Source organism: Sitodiplosis mosellana, unplaced genomic scaffold (genome assembly GCF_009176505.1).
Source record: "Sitodiplosis mosellana isolate CC-2019 unplaced genomic scaffold, AAFC_SMos_1.0 Smas_scaffold_3, whole genome shotgun sequence".
Taxonomy (NCBI): domain Eukaryota; kingdom Metazoa; phylum Arthropoda; class Insecta; order Diptera; family Cecidomyiidae; genus Sitodiplosis; species Sitodiplosis mosellana.
This window is the reverse complement of record NW_022595246.1, coordinates 9,154,665-9,176,259: the sequence shown is the minus strand read 5'-3', so window position 1 is coordinate 9,176,259 and position 21,595 is coordinate 9,154,665. Positions and strand designations below refer to the sequence as shown.

At 36.7% G+C, this 21,595-nt stretch overlaps 2 protein-coding genes across 4 annotated transcripts in view; one reads left to right on the top strand and one right to left on the bottom strand.

The window, feature by feature from the left end:
* The window catches only part of LOC129566261 (uncharacterized), a 23,286-nt gene extending 10,644 nt beyond the window's left edge, over positions 1 to 12,642 (bottom strand). For 2 of the 3 annotated variants that reach the window (XM_055442033.1, XM_055442035.1), the window contains exons 1-2: positions 12,438 to 12,642; positions 5,043 to 5,283 (exon numbers count right to left, since the gene is read on the bottom strand). In XM_055442033.1, coding sequence (XP_055298008.1) covers positions 5,043 to 5,120 — 78 coding nt within the window. In that variant the 5' untranslated portion in view covers positions 5,121 to 5,283; positions 12,438 to 12,642. Of the gene's footprint in view, positions 1 to 5,042; positions 5,284 to 12,307; positions 12,326 to 12,437 lie in introns of those variants that run through there. The other variant, XM_055442034.1, reaches the window with a different exon arrangement.
* Positions 12,643 to 15,167: 2,525 nt separating this feature from the next.
* LOC129566257 (synapsin-like) overlaps positions 15,168 to 21,595 on the top strand; it is a 32,095-nt gene continuing 25,667 nt past the window's right edge. Inside the window, exons 1-3 of the mRNA XM_055442027.1 lie at positions 15,168 to 15,636; positions 19,766 to 19,952; positions 20,046 to 20,119. The gene's annotated coding sequence lies outside the window, so the exon portion shown is untranslated. The remainder of the gene's footprint in view (positions 15,637 to 19,765; positions 19,953 to 20,045; positions 20,120 to 21,595) is intronic.

Sequence of the window (21,595 nt, the reverse complement as noted above, 5' to 3'; positions counted from 1 at the left end):
CTCTCTCTCTCTCTCTCTCTCTCTCTCTCTCTCTCTCTCTCTCTCTCGAAAACACTTGTGTAAAACGTCTTTATTTCGTTTACTTTTTGGATAAGTCCAAGCGTTCGTTAGATAAATATCAAGTGATAAGAAAAAGTGTCAAACGATGTGGAAGAGAACGAGCGACAGCTAAGTCATTTCGATGGAATGAGCCATTTTAACGTATTGTTTGACTTAGATTGTTTCGAAATGTTGTCAAACATAGTGGAAATAATGGTTTTAATTGTCAACTAACAAGTGCTGTGAAATGAAGTATGAAACAACAGCACGCTGGCTCACTTTTCGTTCCACTTCAAGTTCGAACACTTAACACGTAATTTTGCTTTGTTGCTTGCATTGGATATGGTTGTCAAGCGTATGCGCGCGCTCGATGCCGGCGATGATTATTATTCATCATTTCAAATCGACAAACATGAAATGATTATGAAACGGAAAATGGCAAAACGGGTCACATAAAGAAAGCCTCCGCTAAAATGAAACAAGAACAAACACAAACATAAACCGAGAGATAATAGTATGCATGCAAACGGACCGGGGCACAGTAGAAACGCTTCGATGATGTCGATTTACTTGATCGAAGAAATAGATCAAGCGTAAATCGAGTGGCCGTTTTGTGGCGCATAGTTAATGTGATTGGCGCATTTAATTTATGGTAACACGTAATCCAAGCAGACACTTGAAATGAGTCGCATCATTTCACATGAAGCAGCTGTCACTGACATGAAATGTTGCACCGTGATTCTCTCTCTACATTTTGCACATTGGCAATTTTTTGTTTGCGTGCTGCAAATATGCCCGAGCGTTTCGATTAGCGGTTGTTCTGTATCTTTAGGGTAAAAACGGATCTTTTTTGTATTTTGAAATGTTAATTCGATCGAATGAGTGATATATACCAATTGAACGAATGTGAATTGAGAAAAACTAGAAATGATGAATTTCACGTCTTGCATGGAAATGTGACACAAACCACGTCAGAATTGAGCAAAATGTGTGCAAAAAGTTTGTAAACAATCGAGATTTAGCTGAAAAATATCTTCATAAATGTCATTAAAGTGCTCAATTGAACACGAGACAAATGAATTTTTAATGCAAAAAAAATGAACAAAATCTCGACTTGATAATGAGTTCCATAATCTCAATTCAATCAACGCATCTATATTTCGAATCGAGTTAAAAACAAAAATATTTCGTTCTAAACCATGGAAATTTGTATAAATTTGTAACATTTGCAATGTAAATGTGCCGTATTTGTTGTTTCGCAGTTATTGTTCATTGATTACTTTACATTTTTCATGCTGTAAATTATTGTTGTTGGGTGCATTCTTTAGCAACCAGTGCTTAACAATCAGTAATTTATCATTTATTTAACCGAACAGCTTGCGAACCTACTGAAAAAAAAAACGGAAGACGATAATATTGAGTAGTTAGAATAGTATCGGGTATTTAGCATCAGATTAAAAAATGCGATGCAGAGACAGTAGTAGGCAATAGCCGTACATATCACATATACGTATTGTGATCATCGCACCCTAACGATCTGTTCATATAGCAACAAAAGATTTGCCAAGAACAACTTGGCTACATTACATCCGTGATCATAATAGGCGAGTGTGTTTAAGTAGAACACGCAGTGGTTCGTGTGCTAAAGGCGGAAATTATGTTGAGAAAGAAGCGGCGCATCGAGTGAATAAAATATATGTATGACCAATCACCGTTCTAGGAATCGTTCAATCACTTGAATCACTTCGGAACAATGAACCTTAGCCGCGTGTGCATATTCTTGCGAAATCTCATTCAAATTCAAATTTGAAAATCAAATGCGAGCATTCTGAATAATTTTCTTTCGCTAAAAATGTTTCGTTCGGTATTTCTTTCAAACTAAATAGAAAGAAAAGCTATGATTTGTGCAAATTGGTGTGTGTGCAAAAATGCCGATGAACAATACGAATTTGCTACTTGAATTCGACTAATAAGCAGATTTAATGATAGTATTCGCGTATTCACGCATCCATAAGATTGCAATTATGCGCATAATGTTCGCATCGCATACACACACACAAAAACGTAGTGGTTATGGCTCGACACTGAATTGTTAGATTAGAACATTGTATTGACGTTTCAAAATGTCTTGCATTGAGCCGCGATGCGATCAAATCATATACATTTTTTTTCTGCATCATGCTTCACTGAAAAACATGAATAAATACAGACAAACACACACAAAACCCATATGTTGAAAGTAAGAATTAAGAAGAACGCGCGCGCAAAACACATTGACGGCAAACTGGGGAGTAATTAAAGCCGTCGATGAACACAAGCGCAACTGGAAAATCATTGATTCTCACGGAATGTGCATCATTCAAGCGAAACCTACACCGATTATCCAACTAAAGTGTTGTATGCTCACGAGAGAGAGAAAGAGACGCAAAGGCGAAGAGACACATGAAGATAAAATGGAAGCTCAAGCGACGGCTGATTATCAGGTGACAACAGATGCAAAGGGTCACACCGAACCGCAATTTTCTATTCATAAATCCAAACAGCGACTTTTAATTTCCATTTCCATTGCACAGCTAGATAACACACCGAGAGAGAAAAAAAGCTATGCAGCTTCCTTTTTTTTCTATACACTGCATTCGTGCTGTATAAGTCGAATGCATTTCAGATGACAATATATGTTCAAATGAATTGAAATGAATTTGTGCTTGTTCAATTTTGAATTGTTGGCATCAAGAGAGAGAATCCGCACCCGATTGCTCGCTCGCTCCCGCACGCTTCGCCAACATGAGAACAATGAACTCGACACACGAACAGATTCGTTTTCTTTTTTGTTTGGCCGTAGTTCCTCTGTGCTCTCGCGCGCGATCACTATATATGTTGTGTCACCATAAATAATGGCAGTTTCAATTGAGGCACGTAATGTATTACACCGTATTTAAAATGTGTATTCTTTGTTTGTGCCACGAAAATATATTTGTACAAATGTTTGGATTTTCACATTTTTGTGTTACTGATGTTGCTGGTGATGCTGGTGATGTGGTTGTTGTTGCTGCTTATTTTAATCCAAATCGAGAGAGAAAAAAATGTATATATGCTTTATTGTGTGTAGATTCATCGTTGACTACACTTTACATATGGAATGTGCGATGTGTGTGACTCGCGCAAACTGATCACACCGAATTCTCGGTGCAATTGTACCGGGGCGTGTGAGTGTGCACAAGTTGTCGTTGTCGCGCGGCCAGTGCCAAACGATGATTGTAAGATAATTGCTACGCTAAATCCAGGTAGGCTCTTTTGGGGCCCAACTGACAACACCAACAAAACCAAACAAACACCAACCATTTTTGGTCAGCGCGAATACTAGCGCAATTTGTATGGAATAATTCGCAGTTGACTTTGCAATCCAATGTAGTAATTGAAAGTGCCGATGCCAGTATTTGTAAGAATTTTTTCTCTTTATGATTTCCATGCACTGCTTTGTGCATTCACCATAAAGTGGTAAACCAGAATTGTTTAATTTGTTTTTTTCTTCTTCTTTAAGTTCATGTCTGTTTTTCGTTTGCCTGGGCTGTATTTTTTTTTTTCGTATGTTTTGTTTGTTTTTCCTCATTTTCGTTTTCATGCATAAGAAATTGGAGTTCTTGGAAAATGTATAAATATACAAGAAAAGGCGCGCACTCGCGACCAATCATTGCCAGCATGCAAACGTTATGGTTATGATTCTAATTACTGCACAAACATTCTCGTTAAAATTACTCAAACGAAACGTGTGCGATTGTACATTGAATGCTTAATTTGCTTCTTTTGTATTTTACGTGAGAGATTTAAATTGCTGAAAGAGAACCTTTTTTTTTCAAAGAAAGAGAACTTTTTTGAATATTTATTTCCATTTGCGTAGATTTTCGCTTATAATATTTCTTTTTTTTTCTCGGAGTTCGGTACTTTTATCAGGCAAAATCTAACAGAAAGTGTCTTTGAACTGACATTTGTCTCCGCTGTGATTAAAATCGAATAAATCTTCAACTGACGCTGCCATTGTCTTGAAACGTTCGATTCCATTTCAATTTATTTTCCGTTACTTTTGAAACTGTTCTTGGAAATTGGCGCTAAATTTGGCAACTTCATTCAGGAAAAAAAACGTTAAATTTCATTTCAGTCGTGACCACCGAAGATCAATAGCTCGTCATTAGCTGACAATTCACTTTTGAATCGAAAAAAAAGAATGGAGTTTTCTTTTCAAAGCCTAAAGTCCGTTAAAGATGTTTGATAGAATGGCAGATTATCGAAAAAAATACGCTATGTGTGATTTGAGATGCCGTTAAAATGTCCGACAACGTCTGTGATGTCAGCATTCAAACAGTGGTGTGAGTTTTCAGTAGGTGTCATTTACAACAACGACAAAACACTGTGACAAGTCAATACGAATATCAAAATTGATATGTCGTCCATTTGACTAAAATTCCATGTCAGCTGTTCCTATTTTGTGTGCATGCCATAACTTTGGCATGCCGTTTTCGCATTTATTCCCACTTCCCACACCAAATATGAACGCGCTCTGATTCAGCCAACAAAAGCTTCAATTTTTTTATTGAACCAATTTTGTGTTTTCTGTTTTGCTTTCTTGCACGATTCAAGTACACGTTTTGGGTGTCTTAATTGTGTATTTACCTGAACACACACACACACACACACACACCCACAAATCGAATGCGGAAGCAAAAAAAAGTGCGATTCGCGAAGAACGGCACGGTTAAACAATGAGCTGGAAACGAAATTCGTTGAATCGTGCAGAATGAAAGTGGAATTGGGTAATGGGTTATTGTTGATTCATAAAAATGGTTCGCTTAAATTACTACATTTATCAAGATGTTTATTTGTAAATTCAATTATAAAGATGATCTTTTAAAGATGTTTCTAATGCCTTAATCGTTGTAATATTTCAATTAAACCAGATCGTTTATTTTCATTGCTTCAAAAAACTTATCGTTTCTATGTGTACTTACATCAAATGAGAGCCGACAAATCAGCAGTAGGTATAGATATGTGATGGATCTTGTGTTAGGCCATCGCGTCGTTGCCATCGCAAGTGTCTGTGTTGGCGTTGGCTTGGTTCGTTTTTCTTCTTCTTCTTCTTCTGTTGAAGGCAGTGAACTTTGTTAGCTCAATTCAAGTCAATTTTCGTAATCGTTCGTAGTTCTGTTTTCACTTCTTTCACCAATTTTATGCACTAGATTCCATTCAATGCTTGATGAGGGAAAAAAAAATAAAATCCACATTAGGAGGTTAAATCTTGGTATTATATTTTACTTTTTTATTCTTAAAAATGCGCATTTTTTACCATGCCGCAGAAAAAAACGAATTGTTTACATTCTGTTCAAATCGAAATCGTGTTAATGAGTTTCAGTGTACGGATCGTAAATAAAGATAAAAAAAAATAAATGTAATACCAGAAATGAAATGAGAGACATAAGTCTTATATATATAAGTAAAGTGTCATTTGAGGGAAAAGAAAATGAAAACCCAAAGCAACAACATCACTTTTCACATGGTAACGTCGCTATTGTTTTGTATTGTTTCGACGATATTTCCCCAATGGGAACTGAACTGTCATCTTGATCGTGCGCGATCTTTGTCTTTGTGTTTTGGCTTTGCTAGCAGTGCTAGCCCAGCACTAAACCCATCAACTTTTGTTCATCCAACTCTCGTGCGCGATGCCACAAACAAAATGTAATTAAAATTATTCAATTAGTTGATTGTTGACGACGGTTTTTTTCCCTCGGTTTTGAAAAGTGAATCTGAATTTCCGTTTTTTGTGGGCTGCTCCAAAACTGTCTCCTATAATTCACGTGAACGAGTGAAAGGTATGGCATATTGTTTGCAGATTATGTTTCACCCGTCTATTGCTGCTGCATCGCAACGTTGTGCTGGCTGGCTTAGCTGAAAGAGATTATCCGTGCAAGTCTAAAACGGATTTAATTTTCTAATTAAATGTCAAATTAGTGACAACTGGAGCGGAAGCGATCACCACCATCCTATCGAATACATTCCATGTTTACGTACGTTCGGTGTAACAAACAACGAAAACAAATTTCATGCCGCGTGAACATTTAATCGGAAATTTGGAAAATCCATTGAATTCTCGTTGATAAACCACTGGCCAACCGGCATATAATTATGATAACCAGCGATTTAATGAAGATTGCATTTTTATTTTTCATTCCATTTTTATTGAAATCAATGAAGCCCCATTTTTGGAATGGCATGCACAGCACACTGTGGTTTGCGTGTTCATTTGGAATGAACGATAAAGAAACAAAATTGCTTAGTATTTCTGTAATTAATTTGCGAATATAATTTGCAGAGAGAGAGAGAGAGAGAAAGAAAAAATTGAAAATGCAATACGTCGACTGCATGCGGTTGCATTTGAATCTTGAAAACGTCAGCATTCATTCTGAAATGCATTTAAATTGTGCACTTTATGGGACACTTAATGTCACAACGCACTAAAAGACCTGTTGCGGAGCAGCGAACCTCATTAATGAGTGTAAAACGTTTGCAGAAAATTGAGATAGAGAGAGAGAGAGAGAGAGAGATAGAGACACACAATGTTTTAGTGTCGCATTTTAAACGACAAACCATTTCAGCTTACATCATTTGCGACCTTAGAATGCCTGAAACAACATACATTAGCCATTATTATTTCGCATGAAAACTAAAATGACGTGGGTTACTTCATCATCACACCAACATACATCGCGCGTGTGCACAAAAACGACGACGATGCGAGAGAAAAAAAACCATTAAATAGAAAACACTGTTTAACTGCAGAGACAAAAACATAAACGAAGCAAAACGAAGTATTCTCTGAAATTGGTCATGGTTTGGGTAGCGAAAGAGAATGCTGCGGGCGAAACGAACGAAGACGAAAAAGACAATAGAATATATAGCGAAACTATAGGCACATTTCGTGATCAATAAATGCGACAAAACCACTGGCTTATCTTTGGCTTCAAATGCGCTACGTCGAACATACACGAAGCTCACATTGGCAATAGGAATATGCATGTGGTGGTGAGTATGATGGACGTAAACGAAATAAAACGATGACATCATAACACTTTGCCCAGTCTGTGTCTTTATTCGCCGCGCGCTCTTGCTCTCTGTGTATTCTATTGCAATATTTGTTTAATGCTCTTTTACCTCTGTCCATATGATGGTATGGCTCTCATGGAGAGTGAGACGATGGTGACCGAAATAAAACGCATGGATTATGTGGTCGGACGCGTGTGTACTCATTCTGGTCGACGTTTATATGCAATATATGCGCATTTAAATAATGGAAAGACAAGAAAACAACGGCAAAAAAAGCCAAACACAAACGATCTTCATTTTGACCATTTCAATTTTTCATCTTCACGTTTTTCCAACCGCCTGGTGCTTCTTCGTGGTTTTTTTTTTGTTGCTTCGTTGGTTCATTCCCGAATCCAATTGCAACACACCGACATGTGAAGCTATGAATTTTCATATTGTTTTTTTTTTTTTGGTTTTGTTCATCTTCTGTAGTTGCTTTGTTTTTGCGCTATTTGCAAATGTGGCCGGCCCAAGCACACAAAAATATGAATGTTTTGACGTGCACATTTCGACTAATCGAAAACGATAAACACAAATCGTGTATGAAATATTACGTAAAATAAAAAATCATTCGTCTGCGTCTGTTTGCTGGTACACACACACACACACACACACACCCACATTTTTTTTCTCTTGTGAAATATTCTTGAGACATGATGGTGTATGGTGTGCTCGTGTGACGATCAATCTTCAGGGCATTTTTCTGTTCACTTGTGATGCGAATCGGATTCGTTTTGCGAAAAGCACAGACGAAAAAAAAAAACTAGTTGCGAAAAATAAAGAAGAAACCTTTTAGTGCCACACACCAAGCGCTGTTTGCATTCGGTTCGTTGGTTCGGCGGACGCGCAGAAAGGATACATATATTTTTAATCCGAATTGTGAGATTGGTGTCTCAGGCGAAAAGTGATAAGCATACACACGCACATACATAATCCGAACCAGACAACAATTTCGATCGTCATTCCCAACCGAGCGACTTTATTCTTATTTTAATAAATTACACCTCCAGTTGATTTCCAATAAAACCACTGAGAAAATAAGCCGCAAACAGGTTGCGAAACATACAGAAGACAACAACAACAATAAAATAACAACAACATCAAATATTCAATGGTAACTTGTCTTACGATAAAATTGAAAAAAAAAAAAATGTTTCAGCCGTAGAACAGAAAAAAGTAGATATTTTAGCTGGCATTGCGAATTGGTTTACGTGGGATTTGTCAGCTACATACAAAAACAAGAACCGACACACCTAAAACCAGAACAATTCACATTTTGACCGAAGTCAAACACAACAGAAAAGAAAAAGAATGAAATCAATTCGACACCGACAGCATTCCAAAGTAAAAGCATTTGGTCAAATGCATTTTGGCATCAATCCATTACAAATGCGATTACATTTATCGACGAAGAGATAGAAAACAAGAAACAGGTCCATTCCGATTTTGTTCGCTGTCTGGTGAATAAGATTCAAATCCAAAGCATAACAAATTACAGCGGTCGTCTGAATTGAACTAGATAACTATTTTCGGGATGGAATGATACAACTCTTATTAAGTAAGCTTGAAGTAAGCATAAAAGACTTTGTTTATTGAATTGTTTTGTCTGTTGGTTTAATTGTGAGTTCTTTTTTCCACTTAAAATGCGAATCATCATATTTACAAACAAAATGGATCATAAAGAATTTGTTTAGGCCAAACACGAACTCGAATCGACCCGAAACGAACATAATCATTTGCGTTATGTATACCGGGTCTATTTAGCAGCATGAATATATGCCGTTTATTCATCAAACCGATTTCTGTTGTGTAATGCTGGAATGTTTTTTTTATGACAAAAAGAGAGATTAATCAATGGAATTGTTGATTTTCTTTTTCTATTGACGAATCGAATGCTTTTGATTGTGATAAAATATTCGAAATGATAGACGGTCGACAATCACCGTTATGACTTTGTTTGTTGAATATTTGATTATATGCCATCACTTCGCTTCCGTTTCGTTCCGTTCGATCGTTTGAAAACGAAGAAACAGAGGAACGGTCTTCGGAGAAAAGAAGATTTAGAAAAACGATTCCATTGGCATAATAAATTGTTTCCGTTAAAAATGTTTCTTCAGGACCGGTCAAAAAGCATCTACATTTCAAGAGCGTGAAACAAAGCAGATCAAATTCGATCTCGACCGAAGCAACGTTGTGGCCGTGCATCACGACAGAATGTGGCAATTGCTTGACTCAATAGATAGAAGCCCGACCTCTAAGCTCAGGCAGGTGAAGTGAGAGAAAAAAAAACGACTGAAGCAACGAACAAGACGAGCAATTTCCAAACGAGGTATTGATTGCATCGAAAAGTACGTCAAAACACGAAAACCGTTTACCTTCTTTTTTCTCCCGATCTTCTATTCGAAGCGACCGCAAAAAACGAAATAGGAATCGCTTTGCGAAACACAAACGGTTGTTTTTCATCGTTGGCGATATCATTCAATATTTTAATTGTAGCTCGCGCACGCGCAAAAACACATTCTGGCTGCACAAGAAGCAAACGTATCGTGTCTACTTAAATGGATTAAAGCATCTCCTTCGGTTTGGCCAGAGAGTGTGAGAGACAGAAACCAAAAGTACTACAGCCAACATGTGCAAAGAATTTCAAACGATTTAAACGTGTGTATGGTGTTGTTGTTTTTTTTGCAAAATAGCGTTTTCGTTGCCATGACAAGTTTTAAGCGCGCGCTCGCAATTCAAACGGATAGTTTGCAACGGAACATTTAAAAATGGTTGGTTCTTTATCGCAATTGGTAGTGCAACGGTCGTTCGGTTTCATTGGCAATTCATTTTACACAAAATGTAATGATACAGAAGGCAACGACGATGATCGAATGCGGCTGTTGTTGCTGGTGCATTTGGCGCCATAATTCGAAAATCAAAGCTTTATGTTTTGTGTGTGTGTGTGTATGTGTGCGCAAAGTATAAACTATTTTTACCGTAATGGGGATTTGTGATTTCAATGAAACGATCCTCGTCGCATGAAAAAGACACGAATTCTTCCGCGAACCAAACAATTCGCGAAGCGGCAATCAAAATGAGCTCGTTAATTAAATTCCTATTGAGATCGATCCGTTTTAATGAACCGTAAGCGAAGAACCTGATTTTTTGTTCGACGTTACAGGTTCATTTTGGTGCTTGAAATTGATAACGTGAACATGATAAGTCCATTGGATATAACTAATGAGCTTCAGTTACATTATCTATTGCTGTTCATGTGCGCAAAAAAAGACTGGTTGCAAACAAAGTAAGCTTTTGTCTCTGAAGAGAAGGAAAAAATCGTTTTTTTTTCTCTCGAGCATCGTTCAGCCAATTTAAATCATTGCTCCGACCTAGATTTTATATTCGTTTGATTTCCAGAAGAAGGAAATGATTTTTTTGTGTACATCTCTCTCATTCAATTGCACAAATTTGGTTGTTGTTGTGATTCAATTCGGTCGATGTCTAATTTTGGTCTCTCTCTCTCTCCCTGGCTGTTTGGATGAGTTCGCCTTGGAAAATCCGATGCGCTTTTCTTCAACCGATTTCAATACGCTCTCATGAAGTACGCGATTTGTGATTTCAACAATTAGATGATGCTCACGATCGTTTGCTGTCCACGTATTATATTTGGTGTTTCGTAACGAACCGAATTTATTTTTCTCTCTCTCTTCATTTGTTTCATGGCAATTGGCCCATCGAGTGGAAACTGCAAGTAATAAATAATAAGGTAACAAAATACACATCATCATCTCCGAGAGTTTGGCTGTTAGCGAACGAGCGAGTGAGCGCAATGATATAACAAAGTGCCATGTCAATAATCTCCGATGATCGGACGCGTGTGGTATACGAGTCTAGCGACGAATCGACACTATATGAGCATTTAAACACCTCTTTTTTCGCGATTTCTTTGTCTCGCAGACATTTTTTTTTCTGTTTTGTTTTCAATGCTGTATTATTATATGTTTCTCTCGCGAACGTGTGCGTGCGCGCGCAATTCGCTTTGTTATTGCTTGCCTAGTCAACAGGCCATGCAAACAAGATTTGGTTTCAATTTTTACCTTCCCAATGGTTTTCTTCCTCATTTTCGAATCGATGAGTATCGTGTGTGTGTTCGCGCGCGCGAGAGAGAGCGCGTGTTGCAGGCGAGTCGAGACAGACAAAAAAAAAGCATCGACAAAAACACTTTCTATTTTTATTCCGTGCGGCCACCACAAAGAATGTGAACGTGTTGAAAATTGGTCTGCTGTGCTTTGGCACAAGATGGTTAAGAGGTCTTGTTTTGTGGCTTCGGGATTATTCCGTGATAAAAACACAACAACAAGACCGCACCAGGTAAAATGCGACAGAGAGTGAGAGCGTTGCTCTAATTGGCACACACATACACCTCGTACTCGCACACCCGATCTCAAGAACGAAACAAAAGACACAGCGTTGTGAGGAAGAAAAAAAAACACACATATTGCCGAAGAAGGGAAAAACGAAAATGAGAAGAAAAAAAAATGTTGTAATCTGAATCAAGTTAATAAAAATGGTTACACAATTCACATGAGTTTCCGAAATGTGAACCACTGTGGGATGCTCAATGTCGAATCACACACGAAAGCAACAACGTTCTGTTGTCGAAAATGAATCATGATATCATTTTCAAATTTAATACTATGATACGTTTTTATTTATTCTTGTGTCGCTTGTTTTGTTCACAAGTTTTTGCTGGATTTTTTAGTTGCTGTTGTTCGTTTTCTCTCTCTCAACAGATAGATACATTTCAATAGACTAGCATACTTTAGTGAATTTCAATTGCATTTTGAAAAGGTAGCGCTCATTTTCCTGTTTTATGGATTTAGTCATGTGGTCGCGCGCGCATCTGTCAAAATCAACCAAGAAACAAATTTACATCACACTGAAATAACAATTCTAATATTCTGACGTATATAAATTGAGCAGCTTTTTTATTTCAACCGTGTTGTTGTTGCAAGTGCTGCCGCATTTGGGGTTTTTTTTCTCTATAAAATATTTTTTCATTTACTCGTTCGCATCGACACTCAATAATGTAAACAGACTCGCAACAATTGCGTTTGTAATAATTGATATGCATATCTTGAACTCAATAATTCACTTTTTGGTTCACGTACACTGGAAGCAACCCGCACACTATTTCAACTACTAATAAAAACTACAATAAAAACGTCGTCTTTTTTTTTGTTTATTTGTTAGAAAAAATTTGTTCACTTGTAAACTGCACTTACTTTGTAGATAAGAGAGAAGAAAATTGAATAAAATTATGATTATTTGACTCTGGTTGTCTCTTGTGAATGATAAATGTTTAGGTTGAATGAAATGCGCTCTTTCTAAAACAGAAAAACAATGCTTTTTTTTCTCTCTACTGTTGCGCGTATGCACAAAAGCGTCGCAATCGTTACATATCACTTTGGATCGAAAATAATGACTGACTGGAAGTTACGGACGTGCAGACGGTTTGAGTACGTTCGGCGAGCACGATGCGATCGCTGATCATGAATACGCTGCACACATACACACACATACAACGACACATAAGCTAATACAATACACCAACTCAATGCAAACAAAACAGCCCGTTCGGTTTCTGGTTCTTTTGTTGGTCTTGCTCGCGCGCGCGTGAATATATGCAATTGTGTTGGTGTTAGGTCGCGCGTTATTTTGAAATAGCCGATAGGTAAACAGAAAACTGGAAATGGAAGTGTTGGTGAGCGCGAAACCGTATCGTAACTGCTTGAACAGCGCAGAGCAGGTCGCTGTTTGCGAACGCAATATTAACATCACTGGCATCGGTAGCAACAGCAACAACGATAGCAGCTCTATGAATCTACGGTAAAACTCAAGTCAAATTACACATTCTATATGACGACTCTATTGAGTTCTGGATATTTCGTTTGTCTTTTGTGTTTGCGCATGAAACGCACCACGAATTCGGCTCGAAAAAAGAAAACAGACGATTGGGTCGGTGTGAGAATTGAAAACCGTATCGTAATGTCTGTTATTCATTTGATTCGCTGAAATTTGTCTCGTCGTAACGTTATGGCGCGCACAATATTCTATTCTCAGTTGTAGAATTCAATGGTCGAAACGCATTTTTTTTCTCATTTGTTCTGTCTTTCGCGCGAATTGTGCAATTCACGCCAATTTCGTATGCAAAACCAAATGAAGAAAAAAACTAACGAGTTGTTGCTAAATTGTGAATATTATGTTGGTGTCATTTGTCAAATTCCATAGCCCAAACTCGTTTCGCTACCATTCCATCTCATCAATAGTACATTAATCGCACGTTGTTGTTCTCTTCTTTTTTTTCCTATTCCATACATCATCCGGTCAAATGGACTGTAGCTCAAAAGAATATATGCGATTTCTCGATGTAAAACAATATGCACAACATTTTCAGTCGCTTTGCAGACGATTTGTTTTCTTTTTATTGTTCCGACAAACATTAACGCAACACTGATATCGGACTGAAGTGTTATCGCGAGTGTGTGTGATGGTGGTGTTGGTGGTGGGGTTATGGTGTACTTGTACGCTGTTACTTTTTTGTTTATCGCACATTTAAACGCTTAATTGCCGTGCTGTGTCCGACTTTGTACATCGGTTGAAGGCTAACATTGCATTCAATGAACCAGCATCAACGATATATATCTATATGTTCTAAACAGCAATTGCAATTTGCTGCTTTGTTCTTTTAACGTACGGCCAAATTGCGTAGATGCAATGTAATGCCTTAATTTATGCATCTGATCGCGTTACATATTCTAATGGGGAATTTCAGTGCAACGGCCACTTGAACTAATTCTTTAAAACAGGAATTCAACGCGGGTTTTTTTTTGTTGCTGTTTTTGCATCGAACAGGCTACATACGGATACGATGAATGAATCAGGTTTTTTTTTGTATTCACATTCAAAATATAGGCCATTTCAAACATTTTACTCTTTTTCAACATCTCTTTTACCGTGTATGATAATAACAATAATTAGAATTTTATACATAAAAGAGTCCATGTTCCATGTTCTATAGAATATACGCTGTTTTATAGCATTTCAACTGCGCTATGGAGACTTGAGCTCTTTTATGTTCCTCTTTTCTGATCTTTTTGGATTTATTACAACGACAATAAACATTGAAACTCATCCCAATTGTGTTAATCAAAAATTTATCTATTTCTCACAGTCATAAAAATGCGATGCAATCAAAATATAAAATTCACATCAAAAATTTGAAATTTATGCACTTGACGCACCAATATCTGCTGTGTATGTACTTTTTCATTTCATCGTTTTGTTTATTTCCCCTAATTTTATCTATCATCGTTTCAATTACACAGCATTAGATTATGGAAAATTACATCAAATAAGACTTTTAAATCATAAACTACTTCGAATAAGCCCACAAATTTGTTTGTTCTTGATAAAAATCGGATTCGAAGCAAAATTCCGTTTGCATTCAATAGATGGAGCTGCTGTCATTTGAGAAGGCGATGAATTTATTTATAACACGGTTTTTGCCTTGGATTGCTCTATAGCAAAAGCTAATCTATTGGTTTCATTTGATGTAACCGATGTAATGTTTTCCTTCTTTTTCTTCGTATACCAAAATTTTTGGCCTTTTCAAAATTTGACCATTTGTTTTCAGTTCAATAATGTAACAATCTTAATACTAATAATCTTTTTTTTATCCCATTCTTGTTTTAAATGCAAACTCTATCTCTCATTCCATCGAGGGAAATTCAAAGCGAAACGCGTTCCAACGCATGACTACTCAACTCACAAACCATGCGTTGTACCAATCATTCATATTCGTTTGTTCAGCATGAATAACATTTTCCATGTTTTGCAGTATGTACTATGTTGTGGAGTCTCTGTTTCTCTTATCCAACGCGGTGGATCAATAAATGGCATGAAAATGCCATGCGCCATAAAAAAGAAAGAAGAAAAAAAAAACACTTTAGTTCACATTTTTACTTTTCAAGCATTTTCAGTGAGAAATTCTTCAGTTCGAACATTGATTCTGTTTGTGCTGCGTGTGTTTTGTGTAGCATCTGTGCGATTTTTGTGTGACACAGTGAAAATCGACATTTGTTGGAAGCGAAAGTGTTTTACCTAGTTATCCATAAATCATTTTTTCCCAATTGCAGTGTGTGAATCAAAAAAACACACACATCGTTTAGTTTGTCATCATTTCTTTTGCCCCGCTGTCATCAACGAAAATTGTCTATATTTAGTGTTTCCGTAAAATAAGAAACTGTCACTGAATCACACATCGCTTGTAATTAATTATTACAGAGAGGCATTGCAAAGCTTATTGGATTCCTTGGATACTGATAAGCCATAAGAAACTAGTTCATTCTAATTGGTATTTATAGTTGTTGCTGCTCAGTGTGGAACGGATTTTGTGTGATCAACAAAGTGATAGCAAAAAATGTAAGTTTTCCGTCTGGGATTTTGTGTAAATGAAAATGAGAGAATGAAGAAGAAAAAAAAACGCCAAGAAAATATCACACAAAAAACGATTTGGTTTGTATTTCAAAGCTGGGTTTGGTCAAAGAGAAGAAAACAAATTACACCTTTACGTCGTACACAAATCCTAACTCATTTTCGTAAATGATTCGGGCGATTCTGGGATTACATCAATGCTATTATGTTGACTCTTTTCTAAATGGAAAATTTCTGCTAGTTTTTGGTACATCACAATTTGTTTACTCAGGATTTCATGTTTTGTCTGACGAGAGAGTGTGCCTGTGCACACTTTTTGCGTTCGCACGTAAACGTTGAACTGTCACTTTTTCACTGGCAAGAGGTGCTACAAATTTGCCATAGATATTTATCAATCAACACCATTTTTAGACATTTAAGCAACACCAAACAGAAAGGGTGCTTGAAAATGAACATTTCATTAACAGTCAACAACGGTTCATATCAAAATCCAGACGAGCCACTTTACTGAAATTCGACACTTGCCTCTTTTTTTGCCTGCAGAAAAAATATATTTTTTTTTATCCTATGTGATTGATTGCGATAAAAACATTTTGTTTTCGCTACGTGACAAATGGAAATCATTGGACAGCTCTAAAAAATATCCAAGTTGTTAGTGGGAGGTGTTTTTGTTTTTGAGTTAAACTTGAACAAGATGTTGGAACATTGCATTTCCATTTCGAATCACCTACACATGTCTCTCGGTAAGCCATACCATTGCCGTGTGTTACGTAAAACCGCCACCACTTGAAAATGTTGCCTCACATTGATTGACACACAAATTTGCGGTTGCAAAACAACCATTCCATGGTTCCATGGTCCCATGCAATGACTTGTTTTGAGGAAATTGAAAATGCCACGAAGATTCGTGTTCCATGATTGAATTTACACGTGAATTTGGGCCGTTTGTTGCGTTTAAAAAGCAATTTCTGCAATTTTTCCTCCCCTAACTTCAGTAAACATCCATTAATAACGGATAATTACGCGTAATTATTGTCATTTACCTAAATCCAATTGAAATTATGAATTAGTCAGCGATGAAATGCAACCGTCGAACGTATAGATTTGATTTTCAAATGGTTATTAACAGTTTATGAAAATGTAATGAATGCAAAATCATTCGAATTACCTAGAGACCCCGTTAATTAAATCCATCATACTTGGTCAAATGTGATACATGCAAAGAATTTCCATATCACCATGCTGTGTTATGCATCAAATGCCAAGCATTTTTTCAGGTGATTTGAAACATGAGCTTGCCGTTCATTGTCAAGACTTCTATTAAAAAGACAAAATCGCAATTCCTTTCATTCATCATTTTTCCCCTCGTTTGTTTATGAGCGTGATTATCGTTTCTGTATATATATTCTGTCTGACACACAATCGATGCACACACTTTTTTTTACCTCATCGTATTTCTCTACGTTCCCATGATTTTACCTTCGTGCTTTTATCGTATTTCATTTAAATATGGTTCACACACACACACAAGGTGGCTCGTTGGATTACAATGAAAAACACATTTCAGAGCGAGTACTTGCTTTTCGTTTCCGTTTTTTATGCACATTCATTCAATTGGATTTGGGGAGTCGAGCGCACAAGACGACACACACAGTGTATTCACCCAACGATGGCTGCGACGACGACGAAAACGACAACGACAACGTACGAAAATTGGTGTAACGCTTGTTCGTGTTATCGATTTTGTTTGGCCAACGGCACTACCAGTGTACGTCTTGTTTGATAAGAAAAGTCGAATCGCTTCCAATCCAAGATACAAATGCCATTGCGAGTGAAACAAAAGAATATCACACGTAATGGCGAACCATTGATTGGCGTGCACGGTGATGGTGTTCAACCATGCGATATGCGTCGCAAGTTCTTAACTAATCCCGAACACTTTGTCCCAGTAGAGAAAAAATTCGCTTCAAATATTTAAAAAGCAGCAACAACAAAAATACGACAAATAGTTTATGCAACGTTTAATGCTAATATTATGGTTTCCTCCGTCACTTTTGAAATGGGCAAAAAACAGTGGGAGAACTCATTACATTAGCACGTTGGTGTCTTGGATTTTTCTCAGATTTTTCACATTTTCTCGTTGAATGACGTGTATTTATCTTGGATTTCTTTTCTTCTTCGAATTTCTCTCCTTTATTTCTTGAATTTTTGCCATTGGCTATGTTTCCCTTGGTTCGAAAATACATCTCGTTATGTTGCTTGACATCTTGTTTCTCGTGTAGGATTCGTTGTACTGAAAATTAACTTTTATTCAAGTCACTCGAATGGTCAATTTGCAGCGTATTGAACTTTTGAAAAGTTATTTTAAACGTAATTGAAAAAGCTTCGCATCGCCATCGAATCGCATGTCACTGCTGAATTGACATAGATGTATGTCAGGCAGTCAGGCGTCAAAGAACTTTGCGTTCGGATTATTACACATACACTTCGATAACAGCTGATAATGAATCAATAGTTTTCAAAAACTTCTTTCATACGCTCATTCAATTGCGTTCAATGAAAAGGGCATACCATTCAGTTCGAACCAGATCAAATACGAAACAGTCCGTATTGATGTGGATTTTAAATGTCAAGGAAATGTACCGTTGCGTCGTCGTCGTCATCCGTTTGTCTACGAAAACCCTTAAGTAATTTAAAATGTCGGCATTGTCGCAGTGTTTCAAAGGTCTACAACAAAAAGTTGTGACAACAGCTTTGAAACCGCCTCGAACATAAACCTTTGTACTTTAGCAAGAGCCTCACAAAACCCATACGAATATTGGAACCTACTTTCAATTTTATGCTGTAATTGTTTTGCTCTTCAAAAAAATTACATGGAATTTGGAAGAGCAAATAAGGAAGTTGGTGTTTTATTGGTACTTCCATCGGTGAATTTGAGGCGTAACTTTGCACCTAAGCTGCGTTAGAAATGACACATATTTTATCAATTAATATTTGTTTTGAACAAGGCAAGTGCGGTGGTACGTGTGACAGCCGACGCAGAAAATGGGAAAATAGGCACCGAGCAATTTTTGTCAGGAAGCGTGCTTCGGATGTGATTCTTTTAACTTATATGTTGTCATAAAGGAAAATTATATACCCACATCAACGCAGTGTTGTGCAACACTGTACCGAACTGAATGTGTTGTGCGAGGTTTATGAGGATTATTATATTATGTGCGAGTGGGTTCAGTAAAAAATTGTCATGTCACGTTTTTCTATGCAAAATCACTGGGACATGAAAGTTCATTTGATGAAGTCGATAGAAAATTTATTCCCCACCTTATCGACAACGCACAATTGAAAAGACGAGTGTTACCTGTATGCAATTCAGTTGTTTACAATACAATTTCACTGTTTTTTTAATGCTATGTGAAAACCTTGCGTTAATCGATTAAAGACAAAAACCAAGTCAGCATATACCTGCCGTAAAGGAATGTGTTTACCCAAATCATTCCTTTAATACGTTCGAATTGGATTATGGTCTCGTGTGTTTGATTTTACAATTTACAAACACCTGGCAACCGTCAGATGAGATTTCAGATTCGAATAGTTCGTGCGCTGGGTATGTGTGTTAATTTATTTTGTATGTCGAGAGACCGTGCGAAAGAGTTTTATCGTACATCGGTCTGCTTTATTGGATTGGTGGGCTTTTTGAATTGCTATTTATAGTTTGCGCTTATCGTGAAATTGTAACAACCTGTTTGGATTGTGTGCGATTGCAATGACGACGACGACGACCTTGTAACGACCAAATGATGCTTGTAAATTAATGTCCATGGAAAATTGCTCGCCCATCCTTTTCTGCCGACAAATTGAATCAAGCACAACGCACTCCATTTTTATACACACATCCGGCTATGCTGTAAACGATAAATTGTGGCTTTTCCCAAGGATGAAGATGGGTTTTTTCATTTATTTACTTTTTCCATTTTACACCGTTCCATCCATAATTCGTACTATTCACAGCTTATTACGCGCAAATTTATTCATTATTACAATGTTTCCTTTACTTCGTATTCATTGTTACATTTTTTTCATTTAACATATTTATGATGTTCTCTGTTTCTACTACCAGATTTCTAAATCATCCGTTCACAAAGGAGTTTTTCAAACAGCAACAGCAGCAGCAGTATTTAAATAAGCTGGTAATTGAATCGAAAACAGCTACGGTTAGGGTGAGCTGTTTTCGGTTTATTTCTGTGACGTAGGTCAATATTAGCACAATTGCAAACGTTGATTGTGGGCGAATCTGCGCCCCACAAGTGAGTCAAAATTAATTCAATTATCAAGCCATCACTGTGAATCCTTTCATTAATATTTCATAATATAATAACCGTTTTTCTTGTTCGCACCAGGAGAAAACCGGCACACTGAACTTCTCAAGTTTCAAAAGTAGCTTCACTTCAAATGTCAATTTCCTGAAACGAAGGTAATTCATTCGCTTTATATACATTGTATTCGGTTTTCAATTCACTTTCCGAGCATTATTTCTGTTTTTGTCATCCACTTTGTGTTATGATTTAATTTTCTGTTTTTCGTCGTGATTTTATTCCCCTGGAGGGCGAGAACGGACACACGAAAGACACGAATTTACACCATATTTTTTTCATTTAAATCGATTTAAAAAAAAAATTCAAACATTTTAAGAGCCAATGAAAGGCTTTGTACAGGATACACACAACACACACACACATTTTTTCGCAACCAAGAGTATTTGAAATATGATCTCTGCCGGAGGGTGTAGCATAAAAAATGTGTCATTTACCACTGTTGACATTAGATAATTTAATAGACGGAATAATTGACCTAGAAGCTATCTTGTTGCTGTCTTCATTTCGGGCTATTCTATTTCAAGTGTCTTGGTGGATGATACACAACCATATTCTAACTCAACATACACTGAACAATGATGAAATATATCGGTCGGAACGGTTGCCACACGTTTTTTCTCTTTCCGTTGCATCAGACAAATGTTTCTCATTTCCATGAATCCAATTTTCCATTGGATTGAGCACACATAATTTTACACTCAACAGCCTCTCATCCATAACTTATGAATCATAAGTGTAAATCCATCATGTTGAAACATTCATTCATCAAAACACTCGACACCACCGAAACAGAGAAAATATTCACTCTACCCGAAAATTTGTACAAACACACCTACACACACACACACAAATATTACATACACACACAAAAAAAATGGAATTATTTTGTCACTTTATTAATATACTTTTTTCGATTTTTTTTCTTTCTTTCTTTTTCTCGCAAAAAAAAATCAAACCTAAATTCTGCTCTGTGCAAACCAAAAATTAACACTCTTTTGTCGATTGAACACACACAAAAAATTGCAAAATTGCGCACATAAATACTAACCGCACCAACTCTTCAAAATGTTGCCACAACAAACAAAAATTCCTTTAACACAGACAGTAATTACGACAAATTTTTTTCTCTTTGTCTCTCTCTCTCTCTCGACTAAATTCGTTGTTTTCGTTTTGTGTTTTATATTGATTGAAATTCTTTCCCAATTTATTGTTTTTCGTTTCAATTGGACTTGAATACTTGCACATTATTTGAGTTCAATTGTGTTTATTTTTGTATAGATTTAGACGAAATTATTAACCGAAACTAGTTTTAGTTCTTGTAATATATATATAATATATATAACTCCTGATATACATATACGAGTAGTTTGGAGCGAAAATGTTATACAGAAAAGTTGAGAGGAAAAATGTCAAATGAAAAGAGATAGCTATATAGTTCACTATAGTTTACTATACAGTTTACTATATAGCTATCCCTTTTCCGCTCATTCATCATCGACATTTTTTCGCTCAACTTTTCTGTATAACATTTTCGCTTCAAACCAATCATATATGCTAGATAGATGCTTTTACGT